Raw genomic sequence first — 21,814 nt, 5'->3', positions numbered from 1 at the left:
TGCCTTTCTCAAAAGTAAAGTCATAAAACAAAGATGTTTAATTGGTAGAACAACCATTACATTGAACACACACACTCACTCTCTTTAATTTAACAATCTTAACACTTCAGTGATTTGGGGTCCTGCTAATTTAACTCTACTTCCAGTTGTAGACCAGTCAGTCATACTAACAGAAACCTCTTTGATGACTGAAAGGTTTTTACCCTCTGGGGGGGGGGGGGGGGGGGGGGGTCACATGTAAATCTGAATGTGTTCTCATACTCTGTTCTAAAATGCAGATGACCACAGCAAAATCAAATACCATCACTTTAAAACTTTTTTTCATTACAGGTTAGACCTTACCACCACAGTGCTCATGAAAAACCCAGGTCACTGCAAGCAGCTTTCTACCAGTAAAGCATGATGCTGAAAATCAGTAAGACAGACAATCTTTTTGAAAACAGAATTTTATTTGATCAAAATTGTATTGACAATGTTCCATAAGATGTTTTAATATTCAAAATATATCCACAGACCTTCAGATGAAAAATTCAATTTCTTATGAAAAATTGTAAAGCACATTGGTTTGAAAGAGGAGGAAATTACAAATGTTGTTCATTTTGTGTGCCTGCCCAAAATAGCAGAGGACTCAACAACCAAGTCAGATTTAACTGAATGCTGCAACTGACCAGATTTAAAAATTAGGAGTTTGGTTAAAAGAGATCCCTTGAAATATTCCCCATTACACTGATTAACAATATTAATTCCTCCTGTTAAAACAGGTTAAATAGATGGAACAATAAAACAGCATATCTCCGCCCCCACACTGAGTTCTTTAAAATAAGGCATACATTCTGGTATTCGTCAAAACATTCCCTTTCAATTCAGGTTAAACACAGAATCTAACACACTTCAAAATACATACAATATTACAGATCACTTAAAAGGATGCCAATGTTTTCTATTATCTTGTAAAACTACCATTTGTGAACTAAACCTGCAACATAGTAGCAGTTGAAGTTGCAATACAAGTGAAGCTGGCTCTTTCCTGAAGTTACACTAACTGTTACAGCTATGGTATTATGGCAATCAGGTGAGCCAAACATGCTACAAAATGTAAAACATTTTCAAAACTGAGATCTCAAACTTTTTATTGACCAAATATAGTGCTAATGGCCATTATAATCATTGGCCAGTAGGGGTATATGTTGGTTGAGAAGCAACACTATGTGACTTATTTTATGCCAAGATAAAAGTAAAATTTAAGCCAAGCTAAACAGTTAAAGAAAAACATCATTTGCAACTTCTGAATGTAAAAATTGATACTCTCTCCTCCCCACTGAATCCCTTTAAGGGTTCCACACAATACTGCATGATGGATGTTTTCATACAAAACCCTAATTTAATTCAGTGGGGCAGAAATACCTTATGCATTACATCTAGTATAATGTTTTGTGCATTATTCTTCTCTTTCTCATCAGCTTATACTTTTGAAAATATGAGTGTTTATTTAAAAACTATTCTCATATTCTGTGAATTTGACCCACTGTGACATGAGCACTCAGCCCTGTTAAAATAAACTTCCGTAAAAAAATCCTCTTTCCCCTTTACAAATAAATCATAATACTGCTATCCATCATACACCTGAGGCTTAAATATGGTGTGGTAAAGACGTATGCCACACCTTTTACATTTAATGTGAATGCTGCCTTAACACTTTGCCATGGTCCTCAAGCATTCATTCCATTCATCTACTTTAATTTTCCTTCAAACCTTTCATCTTATTTTCTGCCTTTGTGTCATTCCTTACATTTATATATCTGCATGTAGTCTGTCATAGCATTCTCTGAGACAGTTACCAAGTGTAAACATAAAAGGTAAAAATAAAATTGTAGTGCATGATTTCAACTACACTAACAATAGAACTACAATTTTCATTTGCTGTGGGGACTTCAACCAGCAATATGTAGCATTTGAGATGGTGAAGGGGGCTGGATGACTGGTCAGCTTTATAACTGGAACAAACCACAGTCTGGCTGGACCTGCCTTACCACTAGAGGAAAGCCATACCAATCCAATAACCTGGACTACTGGGACCCATTTTGCTGACACATAATCCATAGCTATAACCATTCAATTCTATTAATCTTATTTCATGTTTTTTTTTTTCAGATTTAAGTGATAAAATTTTACTTATTGCTCTTAAAATCAGTCCTTAAACCATATCCAACAAAAAACATGGCTAAGTCATCTAAAGGTGATACAAACTTTGTATGAGCAAAACTGCACTTGTGTTGCTGATAATCAGCTTCACCGTAACAGGCTGCAGGTATAACTTTACTATCGCTTGATGATACCATATGAAATGATATAAAAGTATTAACAATATGTTTAAAAATAGTCATCTCTACATGTGCATGTGTGCGCTTGTGTGTGTGTTTTTATGTCAGCCATTTCTCGATACAGGTTTTATAAACCGTTTCGTTGGAGTGCCAGTACACATGTTGCACACCAGGCACTGAACACATCTCCAGATCCCCTCGAGCATACAAAGTCTTTAGTCCGAACAAATCTCTCAGGAATGCCTGCAACATAAACACACATGCACAAGCATGCAAAAAATGAAAACGACTGGCAAGGCTGCTACATGTGAGTCATAACCAGTGGATACAAGTTGTATGTTTTTTGTGCATTTTATATCTATTTTAGAAATGCTAAGCTATTAGTAGCCTCTGGGGGGAAACAAGGGTTACTGTCATGCAGCTTGCTTTGAACAAGTCTCTTTTGCAGCACTGTGGACTTGGATGCAAATAATTACCACCAGCATGTTCTAGAGATGGCACCAATCCAATATCATGCATCAGAATATGGCCAATATCAACAAAAAGGTTGAATCACACATCAATGAAGAAATTTAAGGAAACCAATTAGGTACAATCACAAACCAGCCTGAAAGTAGCACAGCAGGTGCAGTGCATGTGATCTGCTAAAATGGTCACATGATAACAGCTGGGCTAGTATGAACAGGTTATACACCCCTAGTTTAACTAGTGGCCTATGTTTCACTTCGACCTTGGATGGGATACTACTCACACCAACCAACGCAACATATCATTTGAGTAGCTCACAGGAATTATTGGGGGACCAGTTCCATCTAAATCTAACAGCTAGGAGAAAACACTTCACACTGTTTAAAAAGAAAATGACTGTAGTTGCTGTGAGCAGAAATTATTTCCCATTAATGATTAAAACTATTACATTCAAATGCAAATATCCATGAACTCACAAATGTGTGATTTCCATTACTATCATTCTGATAACTCACTGAGGATAACAGTCTACGTGCCTTCTAGTGAGAGCATTTTACATGACAAACTAAGATGGTGTTTTAGCACTATTCACTGCCATAACCGTGATAACGGTGTTTTGTTTGTTAATCCATTCCTTAAAAAAAACAAAACAAAAAACGATGACGTTTCCAGCTTGTCCATGAAGTAAAGGAAATTCAGGGTCTGGGAATGGAGAATGAGCAGCAGAAACCTGACAGAAACCAAGAAGGAGAAAATAAATAATAACCAAATAATAAAGTACTCGCCTTCTCTAAATTCACAAAGTTAATTACTCTAAGGCTTCAGTATATTCAAACCGCAGTACAGGTAGTCTCTCTGTCTGGTCACATAGTGCCTGGTGTGTGTGTGGTGTGTAGGGGGTAGAACAGCGATTTACCACTGAGAACCGAGCAGGTGATGACCAACACATTAAATATCATCTCAGTAAGAAGAGACATGGATTATAAGGTAATGGAAGGCAAAAGAGACATGCTTTAGTCTTGTAAACAGTTTGCTTTTTATATAATTGTATTTCTTTTTATCCGTAATATCCATGCATTACATCTATAAAATTGCATATACAATACATCTTAGGGCTGAAACAATTCCTCAAAAAACTCAAGTAACTTGATTATTAAAAATCATCAAAGCTTCTATTAATCCATATAACTATATCCACGATATTACTGCACCCCGTCCTTCCTTGCACAAAATATGTGCAAAACATCCATGAAGCCAAAAACATTCAATAACAAGCTACATACTATACTCGCTAAAAAAATGTGTGAGCATACCAAAACAATGTTAAAGATGATATTGTATGATGGGTGATATTGTATTACTTCTACCATAGAAAGGGGAGAGGATGATCTGAAGAAGCCAAAAGTTACTATTTTCTTAAATAATTAGTAGGGTGAATTTAAGTAATCTGGGACATTTTTAGCAAGTTTGAGTTCTGTGACTTATTACTCTGCAATCTCCAAGATGTTTTCTAACCACACGAGTAAAAAAAAAAAAAAAAAAAAGTGGATATCACAAAAGAAGAGACATACCACACCTATTAGTGTCCTTTGTGCCAAATAAATATATATATGTATATATATATATATATATATATATATATATATATATATATATATATATATATATATATTTTTTAATTAATTTATTTTTTTTTAAAGATAAAAAAAATAATCTGCGTGAATGACAATCTGGGACTCTTATATTAGTTTTATAAAAAGCCTAAATTACCTTACCCTTGTGGGCTACATGACAACCTAATATGGCTGGAGAGCTAAATGATTATGTACTGGTTATCTGGGTTACTACATTTGCCAAGTACCAAACAAGCTAACTAGATTGTCAGAGGATGATGGGCCCTCCTTTGAGATTTGGTTCCTCTCAAGGTTTCTTCCTCATGCTCTAGGGAGTTTATTCTTGCCACTGTCACCTTTGGCTTGCTCACTGGGGGCTTGGACTTGGACATTTGTAAAGCTGCTTTGTGACAACATCTGTTGTAAAAAGCACTATATAAATAAATTTGACTTGACTAGTTTGGTCACTAACCAGACAAATCAGTTTAATCAGACAGGAACAGACTGTATTTGTACCATGAACGTCTGTCCGACAACTGCAGGCCAAATGCTAAATCTCTTTACGGAATTACGGAATTGTACCGGAGCGATTTCTCGTCATGTTTACTGGCAGAGGCATTTTACATTTTTGGATCTATGCAGTAGGTATTATAGTAAATTGACTGACTTAAGTTACGTTACTTAAAATATTTCGGACGAATTAATTAATTGAATGAATAAACAAATGTACTGTAAGGAACCATCTTTTGTAAATTACGTAAGTAATAAACTGCTGATTTGAGAATTCTAGCTTTAGCTACTTTTACACAAACGTTGCGGCCCACTGAGTGTGCTATGAAGGTTAGGGAAAGCAGCTAGCAAATGGCAAATTACTTGGTTTACATGGTTTATTTTTCATGGGTTTAAGCCAAACTATTTTATGTTTGACATTCATATCAACAATCACTTTGTTCCACCAACCTCGTCAAAATTGTGTTTAACGACTCAGGGCGTTTTCACACTTGCCCCGAATACACCCAGTATTCTGTCTGAACTGTGGCTTGATTGCGCAATTACATACGTCACTTTTCTGTGCGTAGGCTCGCAAAGTGGTAGGAAGAGGCTTCATCCGTTTGCTGCCTTTTATTATTTTACTTGGATACAAACGCAAGCAATATCGCTTTCAGGATGCATGGAATTTCGCCGTGCAGGAGCACCTGCCAAGAAGGAGCCGTTCTCGTATGAGAATTTTTGTTGTATTGTATGTATACAGATTTTTTTTCTTGTATAATATACTCTATAATCCTGTACAAAAAAACTAAATTAGATTTTTAAAAGTTTGTCTGGATAGTAAGCGTCTATTTGCTCAGAAAATACACAAAACCTGAAAAGGGAAGTAACGCGATAAGTCGAAACAGTCACGTTACAAAATTAACCAATCACGCAGCACCACACATGGCACCGGGAGCGGATAGCTTCCACATCTGCTGCAGACCACAGTAGAGTTCGCTATCATCGATTTCAGAACGCCCAGAGATCTGTACTCTGCACCACTCTCGGGATCGAAAACTGCTTTCACACTTGACCAAGCGTATCGAATTCGCGGAGCGAGGGGAAAAAAGTTAGTGTGAAAACGCCCTCAGAGCTCAACAAAAATGCACAAGACTAAGCTTCAGAGCTACAGCTTCACCTGCTGCACACATTCCTTTTAGGCTGGGTTATGAGTAATTACCCCATAAATAAATAAGTTACTTACATCCTGATACTTCATTTCCACAACTGTCTCATTGTCATCATAGAAGCCAAAATGACTGCAAAAAAGCCACATGTACAGATATCAGGCTTTGTACTGTACTGTCAAGTGCTAGCCTACTCAACAAAATATTAAGTGAGCAGCTAACCTTGACTGCCATGGCATGATGACGCCGTCATCTGGTCCACCAATCAGGACAAGCTTTTTGATGCGCAGGAAATTCTCTTTCCACACTGGATGTGAACAGGACACCACACGTCACATTTTTGAGTGTTAAACACAAGGTTTAGCTCAATACTAAAACTCAAGTCTTTATCTAAATGTAAATATAAAAATGTTTCTCAAGATTAAAGATCCTTCAGTGACAAGGACTGAGACTGAGCTGTGTTAAACAACACAAAATATACATAAAATAGTTTTTCAATGGAAAAATGTGAAGAAAAAACAATGGGGCCTTCAATATTACCACATTTAGCAGCTTCAGAACTCTTTGATCAGTGATGCTATCAGACCAATGCTTCATCAAGAGAAGCCAACATCAAGAGGATATTTTTGGAACAGATAAACATCTTAGGGTATGATTACCAGTGGAGTTGGGATGGGGTCTCTCATTGTTCAACAGTGCCAGGTAATCGCTGCTGTTCACATACATTTCTCTGTGATGTGGGTCTATGAGAGAAGCAGCAGACAGAAACAAGCACAGCTGGAGAAAGGAAAACTCATAAAACATCTCCTTTAGACATCTAGTAAATGCACTCAAATTGTCTCCCATTTTAAAACATTATATAAAACTGTACTGCATCTCAGTCTAGGTTTCACTCACTTTTTTTCTGGCAGTATCTGAGGTTTAAGGGTATTTTTGGACTTAAAGCTATTTGTACTAACTAAAGATACTTTTCTGATTAGAACCATGTTAGCCCCCATATGAGCATCTTGTGATGCTTTGGGGAGCATTCTTGTCATGAACAAACTGATGTTAAGAGAAAGAAGCGCATTACGAGGATGTGGAAAGTCAGGAAATCAATCCCAGTCCTCACAAGACTGGTGTTTTCCAGCTGATTCATATAGGGCTTCACAGTTAGCATGTTAAAAGAATGCAAAACAATAAAACTTGTCATGTTATGTCCTGCATGCTTGAGCACTGTAACATCCCATCCTCTAGGTGTCATTGTGATCCCTGTCTCTCTCTGACGCCTAGATTCTAGAACTTAAGTGCCCTATAGGTTGATGTTTATCACCACAGCTGTCCACTCACCATTCCAATAGTTGCAGATGGAGATTCTCTGGCCCAGGGATGTGTAGCAGACACGATAAATATTCGACTTGACGAACTTAGGAAAGAGGTACTTCAGGTAGTCTGTGTCTATTGCACAAAGACAGTTAGCACACAAATGCATTGAAAACACATAAGGAGAAACACATAACTAAACTATAGTGTGCATACTGGTGTGTGTGATCAGTGAGCCCTCCTAACACCATGGCACTGCACAGTTCAGTGTTTTCCGTGTCGTAACAGCCCTAATTAGCCACATGAATGGTTTGACAGTTAGCTGAATTGCACACACTAGAACAGGTCTCCACTAGTGTGCACAAGAGCACAACAGGAGAAGAGAAACAACTGACCCCCATACTGTCCAGCCTGAGGTGAGGAGAGTGAGATGAAAGAGTGAACATTGTGATCAGGAAGGACAGAAAGAATCCCTCTACATATCAGCCCTCCTGCGTGGGAGACAGTAAGAGAATGAGATTTGCGTGTGCTAAGCTCATAAGGTTCAAAAACAGTGTAAGAACAACAGAGTGCACATAGACAAAATATCGTTTATTTTCATATAGTCAGAATAATACAAAACTTGGGCAATATGAATATTTACATTTAGTTGACGCTTTTTTATCCAAAGCATCTTACGATTATGACTTGAGAGTCAAGGGCCTTGCTAAGGGGCCCCAACAGTGGCAACTTAGCAGTGGTGGGGCTTGAACCAGCAACCTTCCAATTCCAAGTCAAGTACCTTAACCACTGAGCTACTACCACTAACATAACTCATAAGTGTATGAGGTGAATACTGAACACAGACCTTGGGAGTAGCAGATGAGGTTAACCCCATCAGCTGAATTTTGCATTATGGGATAGATGGCCTCCTTGAAGCCCTCTACCTGTTTCCATAACGGCAGTAGGCTGGCAGAGCGATCAAACAGGTCAATGACTGACACGTTTGTGCCAGGATGAGACTGGGGGGTAGAAATATGTAGAGGTTAGTGTCCATAATTATGCATCAGGTTTCTGAAGTGGGCTGTTCGGGTTTAGTAGACAACAGAGCACAAAAACAAAATGATCTCACACCCACCTTATTCATGAGCTACTAAGTAACAAGTATAGCAGCATCTCGATGACAAAGTACAATCAAACATTTAATTATGGGTGTATTTTGATAAAAGAGCATTTTAGACTTACATTAGTGCTACAGGACCATAATTATCTAATAATTGCTCAGGAATGTGTAATTCACGTATACTTATCTCCATTTCATCCTTGGGCTGCTTATCCATTTAAATGGGTCGTATTAGGACTCTGGCAACTCACGTGACCGGGTAATTCACACGGTAGCTAATTTCCATCGTATAACTCATTACCCAGTTATTCGACTTCACAGAAAGCTCTTTTATCGGTCTACTAATGTATTGTGGCCGAGGACTAAAGAGCCTGCCAAGGGCATTGTACAATAGTCAACAGTTCTCTCTCTCTCTTCTTTAGCGCTCTTATCACGCGCGGTCCATCTACATTCCAAAATATAACTGCTGGTACTTTTTATTATAAATCTAATCTAATCTAAATTAGGTGAAACAACATACAGTCATGCTAAAATGTTCGGAAGCGTTGCGACACAATTCAAGCAAATACTTTTCGTTATCGAGGTCTGCTTTTACAGACCAGCACTCGACGACGCTGTGCAAACTATGCAAATAGCTGGCTAGAAAAAGAAAATTATTAAGAAGAAAGACGCGGCTACAATAACCCAAATGCATCGTTAATCAAACAAAACGGATATCCCTACTCAGAGTCACAAAGTCAAGAAATTATCCAGGTACCTGATTGATGAACTGGTTTAAATCTGTGAAATCAGCAGAACTATCGAACAATCCATGGACAACAACCACCGGTTTATATCCAAACACTGTGGAAAGAAAACAAGAACCAAGTAACGTCCACAACAATCTGGTCTGCCCGCAGTTTCTTTGGGAAAGGCTTCTTGTGCAACAACACCTTCTCATATTTTTAAAACACGTAAAAGAAAAAAAATGACTTGAAAGCAAATTCAAAACGAATCATAAAATTAAAACTGAGACCGGCTCCAAATGCTTGCTTCTCAAATGTCTGACGGAGCGATCGGAAGTTGTCGTTTGCTGTCTTCTTTCAGTTTGTTTTATGTCGTAGGTAGACCCTCATCAGACTAACACGTTTTGCTGATAACTTCTGAATTCTAAAGACGTTTACTTAACACTAACAAACGTGATTAACTTGCTTTCCATGCATTTCACATCTGTAACTATATTTGTTCCGGTCACATTCTCTAGATGAAACATACAGGCAGCATACATCATTTCCGGTTTACAAGTGACAACATAGACCCCCGTAATTATCAAGAAGCTACCAGACATAGTTGTATTATACATGTTTTTAATGAACTATAGTTTCCATATTCTTGAATTAAAATAAAATAACCAGTAAAGTGTACTTCTCATACAGTATAACCTATAACAGCCTAAAATAAATGAAAATAAAAGCAGGTATGAGGTCTAATATGACACATTTGGCGGTGGTTAGAAGAAAGACAACAAACCTTAAATAAAAAAAAAAAGATAATCTTTTAATTTTACTGGTGCAAATAGCAAGCAAAGGCAACCTGAATAACTCAGAATATGCTATATAAAATGTTGCCAGCATACTGAATACCAAACAAATGTCATTCTACTTTTGTCCTTTGAACCACACACTTAGCATGATGCACATTTGTAAGTAAAATGTGATTAAATCCTCCACAGCTTTTAAGAAAATATCAGGGAGTGTTGGACACATATGAAAACCTGTCTAATGACCTGATATTGACCTAAACTTGTCAATTCAACTGCCACAACCAAAACACATACCCAGAATGTCTCTACTATTCTGACCATGAGCCAATTTGATCATAAATATCAGTACTTATGTAGGATGGTGTTAGGAAAAGAATAAGGCCATAGGATGGTGTTTGTTTTTCCTCTAGTTTGAACCTATTCTCTGGATTCGGATAATGTAAAACCAGGTGAATCGACACAGATTTGAACAAAAGCTCAGATTGGCATACTATTTATTAAACCTTTCCATATGTGATTAGAAAACAGGTGAACGATTAAATGTAGGTTATCCCCCCCCCCCCAAAAAAAAGCACACATTCAAACTGCACAAAAGCTACTGTTTTCCAAACAAGAACAATTCCAAGGCCACATTTTAGATATTTTTAGATGTAGGTAGACATCCCATAATGCACTGCAATAAAGGTTCCATGTGACTTTCCTCAGACGCATTCCAGTCAGGAAGAGTGCAGTCACAGCAGCTAAAGGAGTACAGTGAATTACATCATTTCACCGCTCACCGCTGTTTGAATTAGACATGCTGTGCTTGACTATAGGTGTAGCATTTCTCAAGCTCGACTGTACTACACTACTGTTCAGTCTATCTGATGCAGTCATTTACTCAGCCTTCGGGTGGGTTGTCTCCTCAGCGCCCTCTAGTGCTCATGTGTAGATGCTGAACCTACACGTCCCACAGCTGTTTCACACAACAGGTCACTTGCTAACAAGACACAAGCCATGCTGTCAGATAGGATGCGTTTTACCTTCCTTACAGGGAGATCAGCAATAGAGCTTCCAGCTATTTCATTCCCCCCTTTTATAAAACAAGTGTTATGAGGTGAAACCTGAGCCAATAACACTGGCTAGATAAATAAATGACCATGGTGAAATAGTGTCATGGCAAAAACATCAAATCAGATATGTACTGCTAACTTAAGAAAAATCAGGGGTAATCATGAATGGTACACATGGCAATTTCAACAGCATGAAATATTTATATCTGCAGGCAGGCAGACAGATATATATATATATATATATATATATATATATATATATATATATATATATATATATATATATATAAATACTACTACTAAAATATTGAGGCGTTGGCTTGCAGGTCATTACCGGATTACTGCTGGTCATACAGCAAATGAGGAAGCATCTCCAACCACTCCTGAAAAGAAAGGGCTCACTAACCCATGGGAGCCTGGGATTCACTACTTAAGGTGTGAATTTCTATCACTAACTACAAATACTCTTCAAGTTTTAATGGCAAAGTTTGTTGAGCGCCCCCCGTTAATGTGCCTTAAACAACACTAGATAATGCTGTGTTTATATACTCCTCCGGACTGGACTCTTGGGTAGTCCTCTTGAAAACTAGACAGAAAGGAGGATATTAGGGAGGTGTTAAAGCTCAGTCCTGCTCCAACTGAAAGCTGACCGCTGCTCTATGGAGAAGGCTGCAGTAACTCCTGGAGGTCACATAGGGCACTCTCGAGTGTAAGAGCCAGGTGCTCTGCGTTGGTCTCTTCGCAGCAGTTGAAGGCAGTGACGGAGAAGTGAACGTGGTCTGACTGTGGGTTGTAGCACACGGCATACCCGTCCGGAACCAGAGGTCCAAAGCACATGACGCTGTCCGTATTAGTGGGGACCTATGGGTGAAAATGGACAAAGAATTAGAACATGGTATCCACAAAGATCCAGTAAAAGAGATGGATCACCCAGTCATGCTAAACTGATTAGAAACTATTAAAAGTTTCCATAAGCTCAAATCCCAACCCCAAACTAATGCTTTCAAGACTGCAATAACTGCTAGCAAGAGTGTTGAAAGTGTTACTCCAACATTTTATATTAATAAAATTTCACATTTATAGCATTTGGCAGAGATTAAATCCATACATGCTGCGAGCTTGGTACTGCTAGCACATCTTGCTCTTCATGCCTGTTTTACCAGCTACAGGAACAGAACCTTTGCTCTATGATGCTTAGATTCAATAGCAGCTCAGTTAACCACAGGAGGTGCACACATGACTGAGTGAGTGATGGGGGGGGGGGCTTTGCCTGCTGCTGCTGTTAAAGCAAAACAGTCCTGGAGTATATCCAAAACTCACATTTAAACACATTGCTGGGATAGCAGAACCTTTGATGCATCTGCATTTCTAAGCATCTGACATGTTGGTGCGGTTTTAGACTCAGCATTGTGCTGGATCAAGTCATTCACTTTCAGATTTTCACATCATCTATGTCAACCAGTGTGCTCAATTACAGTAAAACTACACACTATAATGCTGATAGTGGAGTCGGCTCAGTTCCTTCATTCTTCTCTCTTTAGATTCTGTTTTAGGTGCGGACATACCAAATGTGCACCAGACCTTTTTTGCCAACACCATGCAAACTGATTTTACAATGTTAAACAGAAAGGGTTTGGACTTAACATATTATATTCTTATGACAATGAATATGAAAGTGCCTTATTTAGTCTGTAATAATTAGTAGTGTTCCTTGCAAGAAACTCAGTCATATCTTAAATTATACCTAACTGCATGTATTAAAAACTATTATAATTTAACATCACATTGCAGGTTTCTATTGCACTCTGCAGAACCATTCTGTAAAACATTGTGAAGGTCACTCAAGACCAGAGCTACCTTATCCGTTTAGAGAAATCTACCTGGGGGGGTGCGTTGTGTGTGCGTGTGTACTGGTACCTGTCCAGTCCGCAGCTTAAAGTGGGTAGCCAGTCCATAGGCTGTGTCCATGAACATCCTGGGCACACTCAGTCCCTCCTCAATGGCCTGCAATTTCAGGCCCAGTAGGTGGCGATCTATACCCTGGCCCTGAAGCGCCTGATCAAAAACACACCCACCCAGAAAATGAGCAATTAGTAATGACCATGTTCACACAGATAAATAGCTATTATGCTCTCTAGTCATGAGCACCTGGTCTGTGAGCTGACTGTACGTCTCCACTGCCTCTCTAAGCAGTTCAACCTTGGCCTCTCTCTGAAAGAAACATGTGTGAAGACTGTTTGTATGCTTTGAAAAGGTGCCATTTTGCATTTCCATTTTTTCTCTCTCATTGAACCAGTCTCATCACTCACAGAGACAGAGGGATCATCAAATGCTTGAATGAAGCTCAGCATCTGATTGGTCGGAGAACGGATGTAGTCTGTGCGTCCTCCCCGGAACATTCTAAGCGAGGCAATGTCACATGTGGCGCACACCTCACTGTGCACTCTGGTGACAAACCAAAAACACTTACAAGATACCAGAATACAGATCCAACAGTAACCACAAATTACCACACACCTGGACACATCCACCTTCAAGTTTAGTACTAAAACAGGTAAATGCAGTAGGGAGAGGGAATGGGTGATACCATTTTTAAATAGCAATGCCCCAGAAAACTCATCCAAAAAAAAAAAATAAAATTAAATGCTATAATCATCCAATCATCTACCAGTTACTATAGTTTACATGCATTGAACATGCCTAGTACCTCTTTACCTGCGACAACCAAAAGCAGAAGTACTCTGGGTGGCATGGTGTGAGTTCCTGCACAAGTACTACCCAAGTGAAGAAAGCTATATTTGCTTTGAGGAACATAGCATATCATTCCTCATGCTAACCATCTAGCTATGTATACAATATGTAATGGCACTGATATTTAGAATGCATTAGGTTACAATAATTATGTGAAAGATTACAATAATTATGTGAAAGATTACAATCAAAGGGCATCATAAAATGGTTTTGCTTTACCAGGATTCTAGGCTTCTTATAGGTTTGTACTGCAATCCATATTTTACATACACACATGCTTTTGAGATTCCAGGACAAGTACAACATCTGCGTGGCTAGTCACTCATGGCTGCAGGGTAGATGAGAACATCCATGGGTGGATCTTGCTCACCTGTAGTACGCCAGCTGGATGGCCAACTGTATGAAGGAATTGGGACTGAGGATAAACTGTTTGGGGAACTCCTTCCCAAAGCGCTGGAAGTTAAAGCAGGTGATGTCCAGGTCATTGATGAGGCTAAACGAACAACACCGCTTGGTCAGTTGTTTTAACGTTAGCCCAAAAGACACAAATATCATAGATGCTGTACAAGGGTGTCAAACTACTACCCAGAGGGTCAATGCACTTCATTTCCACTATGTACAAGCCTGGAATGAAGCAGTATTCCTCAGGTTAGACAATAATGCATTAATAGTTTTCAGTGTTTTGTTTATCCAAGTTTTCCCACTTTTTAAAAAATTAATTGATTAATTTTTTAGAAATCCTTGGTGGGAGAGGCTGGGCTATGTAAACTAAGTGGAGATAACTCACATGTCAAGGTTCTGCTTGGCCATTTCAATGTCCCATTTGATGGCTGGGTCAATGTAAAAGTAGAGCTTCTTGGGCATTGGCAGAGGGATGAGAGGAGCTCGCACTGTATCAGCTTTTTTACTATAGGAGAGAGAGGTGGAAAGAAAGAACAAAAGAGTGCCCTGTGCTCACAACAATCCACACAGCTGATTGCCAGGCATAGATTATTACTCTTTAAACTGCAAGGTCAGTATGGATTCTCCTCTGATGGCCTACAGTCCTGGATTAGTGTCAGATCAGGCACTTTCTGGGAAAACCAGCTCTGAATATAATATTTTATACAAAATGTCACTATACTATACTGTGTGCGCGTGTGTACCAGTACTGCAGAATGTGGTGCAGGAGTGTGGCTATTGGAGGGCCTTCAGCAGTCGCCTGTTCATACAAGAGTCCCCACGAACCATCTTCTCCTATCACAAACTACAGAGAAAGAGATATGGGGTGGATTTGTAAATGAGAAGGAGAGGGAATGACTTAGCCATATCCAGATGGCACAAAGTTCCACCTACCTGTAATGTTTTATCAAACCATCGGTTCCCACTGTTCGAATAAGTCCCTCCTCCATGCAAGATCTGAGCTGCCATTCGGCTTGCATACCTGAAATCATCCATTATCCAAAGAAAATTAAATAATTTCAAAAAAGACATTCCTTTCATTGTCTAAACACATTAACTCAAGAAATTTTTTTTTACATACTTCAAGTCACAGATTCAGCAATATTTATTCCTTTACCCATACAGTAAAATGCAAACAAAGCAGAGAGAGAGAGACTCGTACTTCTCATCAGAGATCCTCATGACAGGAGAGTCAAGGCAGAGAGTGAAGAGCCCTTTCTCAATCAGCCTCACTGACTCCTTATTAACCTTATCTACAGAGACCAGGGAGCAGAAGAAATCTAATCAAACAGGTCATGCAAGACATGAAAAAGAAAAAACAAAAAGACAGCAGTGTGGGTCTGGCATGGAGCTTCCAGCACAATGTCGGTGTTCCCTGCTCATCCCCATACTCATACTCATGGAACACAGAGTGGAGTGGGGAAATGTGAAGGGCACATGGTGGATATGAGACACACTGCTGGGAGATGGGTAGGCTAAAAAAACATTCCTCATGCAGAAGGACAATGTAGAACGACTATGGTTTGGTGTCTGGGAGGGGCAATGATGCATCAGTGGTGGTGGTAGTGGTAGTGTTTAGGTGCATTTTAGTGTGCAAGTGAGAAATTAGTTTTTAAGCACACTGGTGTTGTACGTGTGCTAAACACTGAAAGCAAACAGTGTTTGTACTGTTTTTAGGGGTTTAACATGGTTGTGATGTGTATATTAATGTTCTAATCTTTAACACAGCGGTATGTTTTACATTTTGTGTAACTTAGGAAGAAGGTACCTTGCAGCAGCCGGTTGTACGCCTGGCCCCAGGTGTGGCGGTGCTCGCTGGTCAGAATTCCCATGGGCTCCTTATCAGTCTTCCATGACTGGGAGCGAATTCGGCAGAGCTGAGCATGGATCTGACTCTGAGTGAGCGGAGTGCCGTCACTGTTGTACACATCTAGCTGGAAAAACTGCATGCATGTGCGTGCACATGCCAAATTAAGATATTTTGCTAGCACACACTATAACGAACCTTACACAACAATGAACCTCAATGTCCAGGTTATTCCAGCCTGCACTGCAATGGCATCCACCCCCCATCAGACTGGTATACACAGCATCACCTCAGAAGTGGCAGCCCCCAGCACCACACCGCTGAAAGGGAGTGGCTGTCTGATTTTTGTATCCATCAATGCGGTCTGCTAAGCCAAGGGCTGTTTCATCTGATATGGGTGATTAGCAGCACTACTAAAAACACAAGCTATAAACCTGCCTGGCTTGTTTTGGTTAGCAGCCATTTGTCTCAGCCATATTCATAAAAGTAACTGGCAGCCATGAGAACCCACAAGACTAGAACAGTGGTCAATGTTAACATTTTTCCACAACTTTCCTGGTCTGGCAAACCGAAGAATTCATAGACCCCACCCAAATTTCTACAGTGCCAAACAAATCTTTGTATTATAAAGCATTATTCACATAAATATATTGACATATGGGTACTTAAGTAAGGTTATTCTTAAAATGTACATTCTCACAATATACTTTGATTTAACTTGTTTTTCTGTGGTAAAAAACAGTATGCTTTTGTGACCAACTTGGTCAACATGGAATTGGCTTCATTGTTCATCTGTCGCTTGTACATGTCCAGTGAGTCACATGCGCTAGTGGGTTTTTCACTGCTATACGCAATGTGATTTCTAAAATTTGTCATTCAGACAAAGACTTTTAATCTGCCTTGATAGGATATTCCCTACAAACATTGCAGAACATCTCAGGGTCAGAGGGGTCAAATTGGTTCATGAGGAAAAGAAGCTACAGATTTGCTTTGCTTAGCATTTGCACTTCGCTATTTTCCTGCACACCTCGCTCTAACATTGTCAACAGAGAATATAATTGGCTTGTTTGTCAGTATGCATGAATGGAGACCATTTTTTGCACAATGAGGGGTTACATATTCAAGTACTGAGTTTGGTGTCAGTTACGTTGTTAACCCCACCCAAACATGAACTGGCCCAACCATGCTGCTGTACACACATCGCATTTTACTTGCCCCGGACAAACAATATTGTTGAACCCTGATGATGGTGGAAGGCTCAGGGATCTAGCACAGCCAGACTAAAAACCAACTACTGCACTTAAACACAAGTCAGCTGGGGAGGTCATTCTCAAGCCTTTCATAAGCTGGACTGGGAGAGATAAAAGAGAGCAGACCCGAGTCTCTGCGGGACAGCAAGGGGAGAACATGGCAGGCAGAAGGAGGGTGGGACTTACCTGGTAGTTGCGCACCACGGTGATGTGGGTCGGGCCACGACGGGGTCTGCCATAGTGAACCACGTGGTCGTGCTTCGGGCCCGGAACCCGACAGGACGAGAAGAGCTGAGGGAAGAGCTCCAGACACAACGGCCTGCCCCGCATATACTCCACTGACAAACGGCCACTGGGGGGCAGTGGTCAAGGGGTGAGAGAGGAAATGAGATGGGAATATGGGGCAGGTTGAGTGATGGAAGAAATGATCAGTAGCAGGCTCTACTAGTTGACCAGACCACTGATAAATTTAGAAGCGACATGAGGTCAGGCCCAGTATTTGGTGCTGGCAAACTCAAACAAGCAGTTGCCTGTAATGAAATGGTTAACAGTGAAAAGTAGTCGCTCATCATGGATAGTTAAGACAGAATAAATCAGCCCTTGATCACCACATTCACACCATTACAATGAAAGCAGATGAACAAATGAATCAGGACAAACCTGTCAACTCTGGCCTTGAAGTCCAGCACAGCAGAAATGAGCTTGGATGCAAACCTGAAGGAAGCAGATGCAATCATGTCTTATAGTGCATCCCCAACTGAAAGCCTCAAGCTCAATACAACTATGTGCTTTAACACAAACATCTAGACAGCTCCTTGCACGCCATGAAAAAGTGCAGGGGAGACCCCGTTTATTCATCCATACAAATATTTCTACAGAACATGTCAAATCAGGCCTGCACAATATATCCTGCATTAATTCACTAGCACAATACTGGCCTTTGAAATAGTGACATCACAGATGGTCCCAGTATTCAAAAACGGACACTAATGAATCACAAGTTATTAAGTGCTGTGAATATTGTGACCATTCTCAGATGCTCCTGGTTTGCTCTGTATGGGTGATATGATAAGAGACTATAAATAATTACAGTAAAATTAACAAAGGCCAACTTATAAAAAACAAGAAAGAGTAATTTCATACTGTACATCATAAAGAAAGCAAAAAACACAATTCATCGGGCAGTCAGTGACCTGTCCTGGTATCCAGAGATTGGTCTATGAATGTAAAGGTGCGTTTTCTTATTGAATGCAACAGTGATGTGAAAATATAACTGCCTCACATGTACATCATGTTGCCATTACTGTGTCAGTAAAGATATTGTTTCATATAATGAACCAGCCAGAACAGTCAGTAGAGCATTGTTAAGGAAGCAGACCACAACAGGCCGTTTATGTGTGTGCGTGTGTGTGTGTGTGTGTGTGTATTTGAGACAGACTATTCCAACAATGACAGACTGTAATATGCAAATTCCATATCATCTTAACCGAGTGGCCCCAAAACATCAGCAATAGGTGTTACCGATTCCATGTCTCATGACTTCCATACCACCATGTATGGAGACTGTGTATGCATCTAGGCATTTTCCTTTGTGCGTTTTTATTTGGACTGAGGTCGTCACCCACACTAGCTGGCCCCTCCAGTCAGAGAAGTCCCGTCTGGGAAGGGAGATGGCAGGGTTGGAGTGAACTGCTAGAGGCTGCCGGCTCTCCAGGTAAGCCCACTGTATCCACCAGTCTGTAATCTACAGTGGCAGAGGGGGTGTTAATGTCAACAAACACCATCAAGTAGAATGCCAACATCCAGCCTTATAGAAGCAATCTTAACCTCAGAGAAACAGCTCAACTACAATAAAACATGCATTCAATGACATCATTTAAGGGTCATTTAAGCAGTTACTGGCTGTTTTCACATTAGCAGGTGTGCCCTGCCTACTGCACAAGTGGAGGGGACCCATGATTAAGGAAAATACTTATATAAAACAATGACAAAAGAACTACACATCACTGGTCCCAGCTGGGCCAGTAGCCCTTTGCAAGAGTAAAAACCGACAAAAGGCTGCTTGCTAGCTTAAAAGTAAATACATCGACTCGCATACCAATAAGCACAAACACGCATAGATGGATTTAAGTATTTACCCAGTTGTGGGTGTGTCTGGCTCGCTTGTCCAGGCCTTTCTGTAATCTTTCGCCCAGACCTCCGGGGCTACCGAAACGCTGTACCATCTTCTGAGTGTGCTCCAGTTCATCGGACGGTAACAGTGGCTCCAGAGCCCGCAGGTAACGCTGCAGAGTCTGGGCCAGCGGCGGCACAGGCTGAGGTGGCACGGCGGAGTGCGCCTGCCTTACAAAGGCCTTCTGCCGGGAAGGAAAACGTTTTTTTGTTTTTTGAAATAGTCGTTTACAAAAGCATACGATTGCAGTAAGCTTAAAACCTGATTTCGGTCAGCGTACATCTTTAAACAAACTCTCGAAAAGTATGGCATTTAAAGTCAATTTGATTCAGCAGCTAACGTTGCTAGCTATTGACATTTAGATAGATAACCTACATGTGTTAGATCAACTTTATGTAGGTCAGTTATCAACAGTTAAAAGTGATAGCTGGCTAATAAGTGAACTGACGGTATTTGCAACTGTGCATAAGTTAGCTAGCGTTAGCAAGCTACCTTAATGTTGCCCAGACAGTAGCATTAGGTGACGTACGTACTTAAAAATCGGTTTTTCAGAAAGTTAGCTACCTAGATTAGGCTCTATGGTTTTGGTAATTTAGCTACTTACCCTCGAGCGAAGAACGAAGTTTGCTCTTGATAGCTTCTCTAAAATCATAACTGTAAGCTATTTGTAGCTCACCCCGCGATGTTGAAATCGAATTCATAAATGTGTAAACAAACGCTTTTAAGACACAGTGAGTCTGGAACGTCATCCAATCCTGTTTAACAACAAAGTAATTAGCTAGCTAGGTAATGAATACATAGCATAGTCTAAAGCAACAGCTAGTTAACTCCCCTAGTTTGCCCACAACGATGGTCTGACTAAAACCTCTGCTCGCTTTTCGAGCGATCGTCAAATGTTAGAATTCGTGATCCGTAGCACGACAGCACAGAGTAGGAACTGTGGACACGTGCAGTGTTCTCCGTCGTTTGGGATGATCACGCGACGCCAAACCCAAACCCTACCGTATTCCTTCGTGCACGGACGCACGTACTATTGCGCTATCTTACATATAGTATTATCAAGATTGGTCGGCACTTTAGCATAGTTTCATAAATAGACATGCAACTTTTCAATAACATTTTATTGAGCGCTTTCAGTTCTGAAACGGAGGTGATTTGAAGCGGTATGATGAATACATATGTTGGGATATGTCATATCCCAACTGCTTAACTACCAAGTGAGAAATGAAGATCCACACCATAAGCACTCTGTGCCATCTCCTATATTTCTTAATACTAACAGAAAACGTCTGCTTTTATCATGTCATATGCGATCATATATTACTAGGTCTACTTATTTCCAATGTTTGTATTTTTATTATTTAATGTATATTCAATATAGATTCAGCATTTTTATAATATGCTGGTGTTGACTGCTTTTCACTTTCAGCACTCCATACATCAGTTTACTGTATAAGGAAACTGCAAGCCAGGCTTTAAAAAGCAGTCAAGCCTTTCGCAATTACCCAAATGAGCCTTTCCTAATTAGCATAATCATTCCTATGTAGCTCCCAGTTAAACAAGCAGTTCATATTCCTGTCTTACAGATTCGACAATATTTGTTTTCAAACTTTATAATATTTTAGAGTGTATTTACAATGTATTCACCACATGCTTTATTAGAAACACCTGCCTTGTTCCCACAATCATCACCAATTTCATTAGTAACATCTTGTAGGTTATTTAATAGATGTACAAATTCAGACTGCCATTCAAAATTTGAGAGAGGTGCGATTTTGTCTTACATTGCATCATACATCTATAAACCACTGCAGTCAAAAATAAATCTGCACGTAATATTCTCGATATCAGTAACTGAACTGGAGTCTGACTAACATCCAAGGTGGTATTTTAACTCGCAAGCGTTTTCATCCTGGAATAACATAAAAGCTTTTTAAAAGCTTTTTAAAAGCCTAGGAATTTAGACCTGTACCGCCATCTAGTGTTCAGTGCTAAGGTGCTGTATTTGAGTTCTGGTGACTGGAGACCATTCGATTATATTGAACTCATTGTCGTGCTCAAGAAAGCAGTTTGAGATGATCTGAGCTGTCTCATGGTGCATCAACCTGCTGGAAGTAGACATCAGAAGACGGGTACACTTTGGTCATTATTGGATGGGCATGGTCAGCAACAATACTCATGTAGGCTGTGGCATTTAAATGATGAATTGGTATTAAAGAGACCAAAGTGTACCAAGAAAGTATCACACGTGTGACCACCAACCTGAACTGTTGAAACAAGGCAGGATGGATTCAAGATTTCACGTTTATGCCAAATTCTGACCCTAACATCCAAATGTCGCAGGATAATTTGAT

The 21,814-nt window shown here is 39.9% G+C and overlaps 2 protein-coding genes across 3 annotated transcripts; both read right to left on the bottom strand.

Moving 5' to 3' along the window:
• Positions 1-436: 436 nt before the first annotated feature.
• Positions 437-9,706, bottom strand: ppt2b (palmitoyl-protein thioesterase 2b). Of its 2 annotated transcripts, none has more exons than XM_027028535.2 (8): positions 9,222-9,706; positions 8,210-8,363; positions 7,758-7,853; positions 7,390-7,497; positions 6,720-6,803; positions 6,283-6,367; positions 6,138-6,192; positions 437-2,564 (listed from the first exon to the last, which is right to left on the bottom strand). In XM_027028535.2, the coding sequence occupies exons 1-8, from the start codon at positions 9,402-9,404 to the stop codon at positions 2,421-2,423; spliced, it is 909 nt and encodes a 302-aa protein (XP_026884336.2). In that variant the 5' UTR covers positions 9,405-9,706; the 3' UTR covers positions 437-2,420. The 2 variants fall into 2 exon arrangements, with proteins under 2 accessions (XP_026884336.2, XP_026884335.2); XM_027028534.2 differs by having other exon boundaries at positions 2,471-3,519.
• A 268-nt stretch (positions 9,707-9,974) lies between these two features.
• Positions 9,975-20,419, bottom strand: cratb (carnitine O-acetyltransferase b). Its single transcript, XM_027028532.2, has 15 exons — positions 20,065-20,419; positions 19,426-19,644; positions 18,913-19,031; positions 17,948-18,001; positions 17,474-17,639; positions 15,999-16,173; positions 15,393-15,483; positions 15,125-15,212; positions 14,935-15,035; positions 14,577-14,696; positions 14,160-14,282; positions 13,348-13,483; positions 13,187-13,249; positions 12,956-13,093; positions 9,975-11,899 (listed from the first exon to the last, which is right to left on the bottom strand). Exons 1-15 carry the CDS (start codon positions 20,110-20,112, stop codon positions 11,696-11,698), a joined length of 1,845 nt encoding a protein of 614 aa, XP_026884333.2. The 5' UTR covers positions 20,113-20,419; the 3' UTR covers positions 9,975-11,695.
• Between the last annotated feature and the right edge of the window lie 1,395 nt (positions 20,420-21,814).

Source organism: Electrophorus electricus, chromosome 2 (assembly GCF_013358815.1).
Source record: "Electrophorus electricus isolate fEleEle1 chromosome 2, fEleEle1.pri, whole genome shotgun sequence".
In the NCBI taxonomy this organism is placed as follows: domain Eukaryota; kingdom Metazoa; phylum Chordata; class Actinopteri; order Gymnotiformes; family Gymnotidae; genus Electrophorus; species Electrophorus electricus.
Note: the sequence above shows the minus strand (reverse complement) of the source record. Positions and strands in the feature narration are given on the sequence as shown.

What these genes read in the sequence shown, in the direction of transcription:
- ppt2b (XM_027028534.2), bottom strand. Translation starts at nt 9,404, where the DNA reads ATGAGAAGGTGTTGTTGCACAAGAAGCCTTTCCCAAAGAAACTGCGGG. An exon ending in CATCTGCAACTATTGGAATG is followed by an intron (nt 6,804 to 7,389) that starts GTGAGTGGACAG and finishes CTTCTCTCATAG; the next exon opens with ACCCACATCACAGAGAAATG. An exon ending in TGGAAATGAAGTATCAGGAT is followed by an intron (nt 3,520 to 6,137) that starts GTAAGTAACTTA and finishes GGTTTCTGTCAG; the next exon opens with GTTTCTGCTGCTCATTCTCC.
- cratb (XM_027028532.2), bottom strand. Translation starts at nt 20,112, where the DNA reads ATGATTTTAGAGAAGCTATCAAGAGCAAACTTCGTTCTTCGCTCGAGG. An exon ending in CCGTGGTGCGCAACTACCAG is followed by an intron (nt 16,174 to 17,473) that starts GTAAGTCCCACC and finishes ACATGCATGCAG; the next exon opens with TTTTTCCAGCTAGATGTGTA. An exon ending in ACAGTCAGCTCACAGACCAG is followed by an intron (nt 13,094 to 13,186) that starts GTGCTCATGACT and finishes GTTTTTGATCAG; the next exon opens with GCGCTTCAGGGCCAGGGTAT.